At 36.6% G+C, this 12,319-nt stretch overlaps 1 protein-coding gene across 13 annotated transcripts in view; it reads right to left on the bottom strand.

The window, feature by feature from the left end:
* PPP1R9A (protein phosphatase 1 regulatory subunit 9A) overlaps positions 1-12,319 on the bottom strand; it is a 349,577-nt gene that overhangs the window by 127,386 nt on the left and 209,872 nt on the right. For all 13 annotated transcript variants that reach the window (XM_070787167.1, XM_070787170.1, XM_019959701.2 and 10 more), the window contains one exon: positions 11,525-11,629. In XM_070787167.1, coding sequence (XP_070643268.1) covers positions 11,525-11,629 — 105 coding nt within the window. The remainder of the gene's footprint in view (positions 1-11,524; positions 11,630-12,319) is intronic.

The following is a 12,319-nucleotide window of genomic DNA, read 5'->3' as shown; positions in this document are numbered from 1 at the left end:
CCAGGAGATAGATGAGGACAGAGGAGCCTGGCATGCTTCAGTCTATGGGGTTGCAAAGAGTTGGACATGACTTAGCAAATGAACAACAACAACAAACCAGGATATAGTTATTAGTTCTTATAAAATCAATTCTTTCATTCAAATATTCTTTAAACAATATTTATTATATATAGACCAAATCTGTATTATCTTTAAAAAGCAAAATAAAAAATAGATGCATAAGACCAGCTATCATTTTACTTGAGCCTTGGATAACAAAATCACATGGTTCTTTTAAACATTTTGGTAAAAACTCACTTGTTTTACATTTGACAACATTTTAAAGTATGAGGTTCATAACTTTTCAAATATTTGGCTTAATTCTACTGAGCAAGTGATGGCAAAAGTATATCCAGCCCCCTTCACTAAAATATGCTGATTGTATTCAGAAGTTGAAGTCCTGCACATCCAAGCTTTTACCTCTTGCTTATACTTGCAGATTCTTACATATTTTCCTTCCCATATTGGATCTAGATTAATATACTATATATTTTAGCATTAAAAAAATTTTATATTCAGCTACAAAGTGTTTGTTAAAACCAGATATTTTAAAAATTTAACTTAACTGTAAGCATTAGTTACTAGAAATTAATTTTCTATCTAACTCAATTCTGATTATATAGAACTTTATTTACACTATAGTTCAACGTCAAAAGAAGTAGTTGAATTATTTAAAAAACACTGCCTAACCCTGACATTAACCTACGTCAAGGACATATTTTTTTTAAATGTTACATCCTTTCAAGAAATGACATTTCTCTGTTTAATAGTTAGCTCTGATGCCTCAAGTTTTTTTATGGGGGGCGGGGGGCGGTGGTAAACATTTTTAAAACTTTCAATTGGAGGATAATTGCTTTACAATGGTGTGTCGGTTTCTACCACATAACATCTTGAGCCTCCCTCCCACCCCTCTAGATCATTGGTCAGCCATGAAGAGGGAAAAAGGATAAACCTGGACTACATACATACAGTCTATAACCATAACTATAACTGTTATATAGAGTGAAGTTAGTCAGAAAGAGAAAAAACAGCATATATTAATGCACATATATAGAATCTATTAATAGAAAAATGGTACAGATGAACCTATTTACAGGGCAGGAATACTGGCTCAGGTTTAAACATTTACACACACAAATATTAAAAAGAAGTTTTTAAATGTTAATTTGTATATAGTAACACCAGAAAAAGTCTCATTAAGCCAAAGTCTCCTTTAAGTAGTTTCCTGAAATCCCTACTGTCTTTAATATTCTATCACCAGTTGCTGACCATTTTCATGTATGAAAGTGTTAGTCTCTCAGCTGTGTCCAACTCTTTGCGATCCCATGGACTATATAGCCCACCAGGCTCCTCTGTCCATGGACTTCTCCAGGTAAGAATCCTGGAGTGGGTTGCCATTCCCTTCTCCAGGGGATCTTCCCAACCCAGGGATCGAACCTGGGTTTCCTGCATTGCAGGAGGATTCTTAATCATCTGAGCCAGCAAGGAAGCCCATTTTCACATATACAAGTGTAAAAATTTACTATCCATGATCCCAACTTTAGAGTGGCTGCTCGCCTTATCTGAGGGAAAGGGGATGGTCTTACAAGTGAGGCAAATACAAAATCTACAGTAACTCACAATCTCCATGATGTGACATGACCATGAACATGACAATGCTCTCACTGCCCTCCGTTATTTATGACACTCCACCACAAAACCAAGGCTCTTTAAAAAAGTGAAACTCTCAATTTCCCCTTGGGTTATCATGGAAACAAACATTCTCATTAAAATGATGTTAATGAATTGAAAACATTTCAATATTCAATGCATTTCAAGTGGAAATCTCAAATACACAATGATATTAAGTAAAAAGTATTTTTTAAAGCTCTCATATTTAGAAATTACATACCCAGGAGAGAACCCAAAATAAACATGAGCATGTCTATAAAAAGCTCACTTATCATTCACTTATATTTTCTTTTGAATATTTTAAACTCTTCCAACAAGGACAGAGGAATATTTAAGAATCTCAGATTAATTTGTTTTCTATTGTCTGTGACTACAGTTTCTATAAAATCCTAACCTTTAGAAGCATTTTATGGCTTAATGTCAAAAAGTAGTTAAATACATTCACTGGAGATAAAAGCATGATGAATGCATAGTGATTGAGGATAAGTAGTAGGTACTTGCCAGAAAGCATTTAAAATTTAATGTGAATGGTGCTGACAAGCAAACATCCAATTTATTAGAAATTTCTCATACAGAATCACAATTTCTACTATAGCATCACTTTCCTATAACAGCTTCCTTTCAGCACAAAGAAGCCTGTCTGGAGTTAAAAACAGCAGCTACTCTGCATTCTGGGCTTCCCAGGTGGCACTAGTGGTAAAGACTCCCACTTGCCTATGCAAGAGACATAAGAGACACAGGTTTGATCCCTGGGTGGAGAAGATCCCCTGCAGGAGGGCACAGCAACCCATTCCAGTATTCTTGCCTAGACAAGCCCTTGGACAGAAGAGCCTGGCAGGTTAGAGTTCATAGGGTTGCAAAGAGTCAGACATGGCTGAAGCAACCTAGCACACACACAATCCGTGTTCCAGAGTTCATTCTTTCAAATGTTTTACAATTGTTACCATGTCTTTTCAATGTTTTCTATTTTTTAGGCAAAAGTTTTTAGAATCTTTCATATATAGAAGGAAAAATGTTTAGACCTCTCACCATCCAAAGGTCAGTCTTTCTTAAAATGTCTCAAGGTTTTTAGGGTTCTTCTTAAGACAGGGTGTGCAACATTAACACATATTATGGAATAACATTAATCTGTCTGCCTATCCATCCATCTGTCCAACTAGTTCTGTCCAACTAGTTACTGATCACTACATAGCAGGCAGCCGCTAAGCTGAATTCAAGTAATCTCTGTATTCTTACATTTATGTCCTGTGGAATTCTCTCCCCTTGAGTGTGGGGTGCACTTGTTGGGTTACTTTTATCAAATAAAATACAGAACTGATGGGATGTCACTTCAGCAAAATGAAAAATGACAGACTGCATCTTGGCTGAATCCACTTGGCTGGATCCACTCCCTGGATCACTCCCTCTAGGGAATCTAGTTTCCATGTTGTGATGAATCTCTGTAAAGGCTCCCACAAGAAAGCTGGGAAGCGGATCACAGAAACTATGAGATAATAAGTTTGTTGTTCCAAGTCGTTAAACTGGGGAGTGATATGTCATGCAACAATAGGTACACCAACTATGCCAGGCACATAGTAGTAAACAAGACAGTCAAGTCCCAATTAAAGCTACAGCCCCAAAACTTGATTTCCTAAAAGTTATGTTGCAAGTCCATGTTTGAAAAAGGAAAAAAGTCCAGACATAAAGAATTTTATATAGATATATATATTTTTCTAGTAAGAACCCAATAATAAAATATTTAAAAAATAAAAGTATAAAGCACAATAAAATGTACATATTGCTAATGAAATTGTTTGACTGCATCTGCCTTCTTAAATAAACATGATCCTCCTTTATAATCACCATCACTTCAATATAATTAGTTAGCATAGCACTTTTAAAGTTACCTGTAACTATTATCACACATTTAAAAAATCAGTTTTACTGAGGTCAAATTTATTTACAACAAAATTTACCAACCTTAAATTCTATAATATGTTTTGATAAATATGTATACAGTTGTATAACAAGCACAGTAAGCACAACAGAGTACATTTTGTCACCTCACAAATGTTCCCTTTTTATTCAATGCATTTTAAATGGAATCAGGCAGGGTAAAGCCTTTTGTGTCTTGCTTTTTACTCAATATAAATGGTTTTCAGAGCCATACATGGTGTTAAATATATTGGCATATACATTTATTTAATATATAAACAAATAAATATATATTCATTCCTTTGTATTGCTAAGAAATATTTCAGTGTATGGAACATAATACAATTTGTAAATGCATGTATCAGTTAAAGGACATTTCATTTCTTTCCAGTTTGGAGCTTTTGGAATGAAGCTCCTATGAATGTGTGAGTGTGAGCCTTTGGGTAGGTATTTCTTTTTATTGCTCTTGAGTAAATAGCTGGGAGTAGAACTGCTAGCTGGTATAAGTGTATGTTTAACTTTATAAGAACTTGCTAAACACTTCTGAAAAGTGGTTGTGTTATTTCATTAACCCAAGATCATAAAGATTTTTGCCTGCTTTCTAGAAACTTTTTTGTTTCAACTGTTGCACTAAGGCCTATGATCAATCATGAGTTAATTTTTGTACACACCATAGGAAGAAGGTCATTTTTTTTTTCATGCGGTTATCCAATTGTTCCAGCACCATTTATTTTTTAAAAAGATTGCAATTTTCCCCACTGAATTACCTTGGTGCATCTGTCAAAAATCAATTGTTCTGTCTGTGCAGGTCTATATTGAAACTGTCTATTCTGTTCCATTAATCTATATTTTTATCCTTATGCTTAAACCAGACTACTCTGACTAGTGTAGTTTTCAGACAGTAGAAGTCCTCCAACTTTGTTCTTTGTAAAAAATATTAATTTCTCCAAAAAAGCCTGCTGAGATTCTCACTGTAATTGTTCTTTTATCTGAAGATTAGGGGTAACTGAAACCTTTACACTACGAGAGCCCATACCACACATTACCTTTGGGCTTCTTGGTACCATGCCCATAACCACAGTAGTTTAAAATCTGGAGATCAACAAGTCCTGTGAAATCCAGTAGACGTATTATAGGGAAGACTGTGTCTGATTCCTCCATGCCCACTTCTTCAATGCTTGTCTTTCTCAGCCTACTGTCGTTGTGTTACGTGACTTCTGAACATAAACTATTTAAGTCCTATGAGTCCATTCTTTAATCAATTACTTAAAGTAATTAACATGATCAGTGGAGAAATAACTCCAGAAAGAATGAAGGGATGGAGCCAAAGAAAAACAACACCAGTTGCGGATGTGACTGGTGACAGAAGCAAGGTCCAATGCTGTAAAGAGCAATATTGCATAGGAACCGGGAATGTTAGGTCCATGAATCAAGGCAAATTGGCAGTGGTCAAACAGGAGATGGCAAGAGAGAACGTCGACATTCTAGGAATCAGCGAACTAAAATGGACTGGAATGGGTGAATTTAACTCAGATGACCATTGTATCTACTACTTTGGGCAAGAATCCCTTAGAAGAAATGGAGTAGCCATCATAGTCAATAAAAGAGTCCAAAATGCAGTACCTGGATGCAATCTCAAAAATGACAGAATGATCTCTGGTGTTTCCAAGGCAAACCATTCAATATCACAGTAATCCAAGTCTATGGAACGCTGAAGAAGCTGAAGTTGAACGGTTCCTTGAAGACCTATAAGACCTTTTAGAACTAACACCCAAAAAAGATGTCCTTTTCATTACAGGGGACTAGAATATAAAAGTAGGAAATCAAGAAACACCTGGAGTAACAGGCAAATTTGGCCTTGGAGGACAGAATGAAGCAGGGCAAAGGCAAATAGAGTTTTGTCAGAGAACGCACTGGACATAGCAAACACCCTCTTCCAACAACACAAGAGATGGCTCTACACATAGACATCACCAGATGGTCAACACCAAGTTCAGACTGATTATATTCTTTGCAGCCAAAGATGGAGAAGCTCTAAACAATCAGCAAAAACAAGACCAGGAGCTGACTGTGGCTCAGATCATGAACTCCTTATGGCCAAATTCAGACTTAAATTGAACAAAGTGGGGAAAACCACTAGAACATTCAGGTATCAGTCAGTCAGTCAGTTCAGTCGCTCACTCACATTTGACTATTTGTGACCCCATGAACCGCAGCACGCCAGGCCTCCCTGTCCATAACCAACTCCTGGACTTGACCTAAATCAAATCCTTTATGATTATACAGTGGAAGGGAGAAAGAGATTTAAGGGACTAGATCTGAGAGACAGAGTGCCTGATGAACTATGGATGGAAGTTCATGATATTGTATAGGAGACAGGGATCAAGACCATCCCCAAGAAGAAGAAATGCAAAAAAGCAAAATGGCTGTCTCAGGAGGCCTTACAAATAGCTGTGAAGAGAAGAGAAGCCAAAAGCAAAGGAGAAAAGGAAAGATATACCCATTTGAATGCAGAGTTCCAAAGAAGAGCAAGGAGAGATAAGAAAGCCTTCCTCATCAATCAATGCAAAGAAATAGAGGAAAACAACAGAATGGGAATGACTAGAGATCTCTTCAAGACAATCAGAGATACCAAGGGAATATTTCATGCAAAGATGGGCTCAATAAAGGACAGAAATGGTAGGGACCTAACAGAAGCAAAAGATATTAAGAAGAGGTGGCAAGAATACACAGAAGAACTATACAAAAAAGATCTTCACAACCCAGATAATCATGATGGTGTGATCACTCACCTAGAGCCAGACATCCTGGAACGTGAAGTCAAGTGGGCCTTAGGAAGCATCACTATGAACAAAGCGAGTGGAGGTGATGGAATTCCAGTTGAGCTATTTCAAATTCTAAAAGATAATGCTGTGAAAGTGCTGCACTCAATATGTGAGCAAATTTGGAAAATTCAGCAGTGGCCACAGGACTGGAAAAGGTCAGTTTTCATTCCAATCCCAAAGAAAGGCAATGCCAAAGAATGCTCAAACTACTGCACAACTGCACTCATCTCACACACTAGCAAAGTAATGCTCAAAATTCTCCAAGCCAAGCTTCAGCAATGTGTGAACCGTGACTTCCAGATGTTCAAGCTGGTTTTAGAAAAGGCAGAGGAACCAGAGATCAAACTGCCAACATCTGCTGAGTCATCGAAAAAGCAAGAGATTTCCAGAAAAATATCTATTTCTGCTTTATTGACTACGCCAAAGCCTTTGACTGTGTGGGTCACAATAAACTGTGGAAAATTCTGAAAGAGATGGGAATACCAGACCACCTGACCTGCCTCCTGAGAAATCTGTATGCAGGTCAGGAAGCAACAGTTAGAACGGGACATGGAACAACAGACTGGTTCCAAAGAGGAAAAGGAGTACGTCAAGGCTGTATATTGTCACCCTGTTTATTTAACTTCTATGCAGACTACATCATGAGAAACACTAGGCTGGCAGAAGCACAAGCTGGAATCAAGAATGCTGGGAGAAATATCAGTAACTTCAGATATGCAGATGATACCACCCTTATGGCAGAAAGTGAAGAAGAACTAAAGAGCGTCTTGATGAAAGTGAAAGAGGAGAGTGAAAAGGTTAGCTTAAAGCTCAACATTCAGAAAACTAAGATCATGGTATCCAGTCTCATCACTTCATGGCAAATAGATGGGGAAACAGTGGAAACATGGCTGACTTTATTTTGGGGCTCCAAAATCACTGCAGATGATGATTGCAGCCATGAAATTAAAAGATGCTTACTCCTTGGAAGAAAAGTTATGACCAACCTAGACAGCATATTAAAAAGCAGAGATGTTACTTTGCCAACAAAGGTACATCTAGTCAAGGCTATGGATTTTCCAGTGGTCATGTATGGATGTGAGAGTGGGAATATAAAGAAAGCTGAGCGAGAAGTGATGCTTTTGAACTGTGGTGTTGGAGAAGACTCTTGATAGTCCTGTGGACTGCAAGGAGATCCAACCAGTCCATCCTAAAAGAGATCAGTCCTGGGTGTTCATTGGAAGGACTGATGTTGAAGCTGAGGGTCCAATATTTTGGCCACCTCTTGTGAAGAGCTGACTCATTTGAAAAGACCCTGATGCTGGGAATGACTGAGCACAGGAGGTGAAGGGGACGCCAGAGGATGAGACGGTTGGATGGCGTCACTGATTCATTGGACATGAGTTTGGGTATACTCCGGGAGTTGGTGATGGATAGGGAGGCCTCCCCACTCCAGTATTCTTGCCTGGAAAATCCCGTGGATTCCTTGGGGTCACTAAGAGTCGGACACGACTGAGCGACTTCACTTTCACTTTTCACTTTCCTGCATTGGAGAAGGAAATGGCAACCCACTCCAGTATTCTTGCCTGGAGAATCCCAGGGACATGGGAGCCTGGTGCACTATTGTCTATGGGGTCGCACAGAGTTGGACACAACTGAAGCGACTTAGCAGCAGCAGCAGGGAGGCCTGGCGTGCTGTGGTTTATGGGGTTGCAAAGAGTCGGACATGACTGAGCAACTGAAGTGAATTTAATTAACATGATTAGTATAGTACTCACCATAATTTCATTAGGATCACTTAGTTTTAAATGCTATCAATAAAACTGAGGAAATACTAGTGTTTTTCCAACACTTTGAGCCATCCCTGAGCTTCTAATCCTCCAGGAACATAGCCTGGTTTGAGTTGAACCACTTCTTCACAGTGGCCTAATATGGTTTAATTCATATAAATGATGTAAGGTTGAAAAAAAAAAATATATATGCCCTTAGAAGTTATCATATTAAAAATATTTATCTTATAATTTCTCTAATATGTCAAAATTGGGACTTCTATGAGGCTTTCATTAGGACTTATTAGTTCATAAACTCAGGTACAGCAATTCCAAGTTTAAAAAGTAATTAGACTAAGCTCAGATAAAAGTGATTCTCTGTAACTGTGGGTGAAATCAACAGAATTTCACTGTGTGGTTTTGATTCATATCCAAATGATGGTACCAATTTCATATGCATTTCCAGGAAATAAGTTAAAAAAATCAATCTTAGTGATTAAAATATAATCATGTCCAAATCTCAGGTTCAACTTACTTATCAATACTAGTTTCTTATCTTTCTCCTTCCAGGCTCTCAAAGCCATGAGTTTCATACCTTTGTTCCTGATCTGTACTTAGTAGTTTGAAATATTCAAATTAATTTAGTGATTTCTTAGATATCCCTTTTAAAAAGTAGATTTTAGGAAACGGTAATGTGATAGCTATCTCCCAATAAATAAGAAATATAGAACCATACATGCTTTAAACCCTCAGTTTAAAAAGTTTCATTAAAAATATATATCTAACATTTTTCATCCCATTTTTGGTTTCCCTGGTGGCTCAGACCATAAAAGCGTCTGTTTGCAACGTAGGAGACCCAGGTTCCATCCCTGGGTCGGGAAGATCTCTTGGAGAAGGAAATGGCAACCCACTCCAGTACTCTTGCCTGGAAAATTCCATGGTGGAGGAACCTCGTAGGCTACAGTCCATGGGGTTGGAAAGAGTCAGACATGACTGAGTGACTTCACTTTGACTTTTCACTTTTGTATTAATGTCTTATGAAGAACTACCAACTAAAATAAATTCAGAGGATTCAGGTGTTATTTCTGATAAGTTAAAATGAGAAAAGTCTTTTTACTTACATTCAATTATGACCCTGAGTTATACATCAATCTAAACCTAGGGTTAAATAATTTGAGGGAATAAAGGAAGCTAAGGGTTCCATTTTGATATTAAGTTTTTTACAAATTAAATGAGGAAATTAAATACATGCCTTTAAAAAATTAATGTAGCATGTTCTGTAAACTTGAGGTTAAAAAAAAGTGGTATGAATGATGAATATTATCAGGAAGAAGAGATCACTAGGAAACAGGGAGATCAAGGAGGATTTCTTAGAGGGCAAAGGAGCTGAAATACGGTCTTCAAGATAAGTATTTTAAACAGAAAGTATGGAAGAAAGAAATTTATAATCCATGTTTGAAAGATGATGACTACACTAGTCATACTGTACTAGAGCATGAATATAGGGAGAGGTAGGTGTTAAGACAGGCTTCCCTGGTAGCTCAGTTGGTAAAGAATCCACCTGCAATGTGGAAGACCTAGGTTCGATCCCTGGGTTGGGAAGATCCCCTCGAGAGGAGTATGGCAATCCACTCCAGTATTCTTGCCTGGAAAATCCCAATGGACAGAGGAGCCTGGCGGTCTACAGTCAACGGGGTCACAGAGTCGGACATGACTGAGCAACTAAACACAGAACAGCTGGAAATTGTATTGTTTCTATTATTAATAAAGTTATGGCTTCTTGTTGGAAGAAAAAAATTAAGACGAGGAACATAACAAAGGAAGAATTATTATTTCTACCCACAAGTCTTAGTTCTACTACTCAAGTTATGTAGAATGAGTCGATTGCTTTTTCCATGATAGGTCTTTACTTAAAAACTGCTTTTATGTTCTTCCATTAGAGGTAAAGATGAAGACAGATTAAAGAAGGGAGAGACTGAAATCATGAGACAATTAAGAAGCCATTTGCCATCTGTACAAGGCTTGAAATGAGTACAAAATTATGAAGGGAAAGAAAGGGGTGGCTATGAGTCTATGTAACTACAAACTTTTTTCCAACTGAGAAATGTTCTTATAAGTTGGACATATTTCTTACTTATTTCACTTTAACATTTACTGCAAAACATAATGAGCAGCTTCAAAACCAAGTTCTACCCTGACACAGAAAAGCACTGTCTAAAGAACAGACGGTAATTCTACAGAGACAATTGCATTTACTGAGGGACCAGCCCATGCAGCTCCAAATTTTCCCTGCACTCTTTCTAATTATTTTACATGCTTTTCTTAGGATGATGCATATTCTTGAATCATTGACATAGCACTCACAGAAGTCATTTAGGCTAACATTCCCTACATTAAAGGACGTTTCCAATTGAAAAAGTCTAAATTATAAAATGTAAACCTGTGCTTGTGCAACATAAAATATGCTGTAATAAAATCCTGTTACTCTCTTTATAGCAATATTAACTCATCAATATTTTCAGAATATTTGGCAGTTTCATTTTGAAGGTAACACTAAAATACACTCATAATTATACACAGTAAATAATGTCCCCTCACGTGCTTCTTTATAGGACTTATGGAAAAGGATAAGGCATGAGCAATACTACATTAAAAAATAAGTACCCTGTGACCAAAATTACAAGTTATTAAAACCTCGACTTTAGTTGGCACAGAACTACTTTATTTGTTTTCTAGACTATAAATTTTAGCACGTCAGGGCTAGATATAAATTTAAGGTTCCAAATAATGTATAGTCTGTCCTATTAAGTTGGAAAAGTTATAGTTTATCAAAGATTAGTCTTGCCATTCTTTAAAACAAGAAAGAGATTTTAAAATGCATTTATCAACCTTAAATCATTCCGCCTACTTGTCTTAAGTAACATGTATCACTGGATATATGTATAATCGTTTCAATTTACTGCATAACGATTTTATTGAAGGGATCTGGGGCCTAAATTCATATTTACTGAGAAATTCTATCTTCCTTGAAATTATTGCTGTATTAGCAATGAAAAACACTAACACAGTTCAGCAATTAACCACACTGATACTGTATATTTCATATCTTCATGTCTTTCTAGAATATTATTAATACAATTTTTAGTCTTATTAACTTACATGAACTAATCACAATAAAGAAGGAAAAATTTTAAACTAAAGACAAGTTTTTAGTATTTAGATAAAATTCTTCTGGTAATTATATATATTTATAGGTACAATTAGAGAGAAAACTAAAATTCAACAAATTATCAAGTAATCAAATTGTATATATCTCAAGCCACATACCTGACATTGCCCTTGGTGTTTCTTAGAACTGTTGCAGCAAAATTCTGTGTGACACCCACCAAGCTGATTCCATCCACTTCCACAATCTGGTCATTGACTTGTATTCTTTGGGAAAAGGGAAAAAATTACCCACAATTAGTTTTACTGATAATATATTCCCACTCGCAAAAAATGAGTTGACAAAATATTTGATTTTTAAGATACTCTTACTGATTCAAAATTTGTCTCCAAGCCCCAGATCTTTGTCAAAGGTTTTTATCTATTTGGGAGCTCAAACCATTTCATTTAAAAAAAATTTCATGAACCCTAGAAAGGAAAAAGCCCTTTGAAATCTTGACCAGTGAGTTTTTGTGTTTCTTGGACTACTTAACTTGTTCCTGAGGTTGCAGAACTGAAGCTACAAGTTCTCTGTGCTGTAGTAACTGAGAGAAGCCATGACCTCACTATGTGAGCACAAAGTATGTTCCTAACTTAGAAGGGTCTCAATAAATTGAATTATAAAGCCTCTGAAATTAAAGGAGTGATAATCTAATTGGTTCATAGAGAACAGTAATCACTTTCATAAATTTTCTTTTCTAGGATCTAATGAGAGTTTCAATGTACTAGACATTTAAGAAAAAAATTCTTCTTGGAGATTCTGCTAGAAGCTTAGAAGTTTTTTCATATGAGACCAAGTTCATGTAATAAAAGTGAAAAAGTGAGACTTTGGATGAATAAGACTAATTTAATAATTTTGGTTTAAAGTAACAGTGGAAAAGACCGTGATGCTGGGAAAGATTGAAGGTAAAAGGAGAA

This window comes from Bos indicus, chromosome 4 (genome assembly GCF_029378745.1).
Source record: "Bos indicus isolate NIAB-ARS_2022 breed Sahiwal x Tharparkar chromosome 4, NIAB-ARS_B.indTharparkar_mat_pri_1.0, whole genome shotgun sequence".
Lineage (NCBI taxonomy): Eukaryota > Metazoa > Chordata > Mammalia > Artiodactyla > Bovidae > Bos > Bos indicus.
The sequence above is the reverse complement of the archived record's forward strand: the minus strand, read 5'-3'. Positions and strand labels throughout refer to the sequence as shown.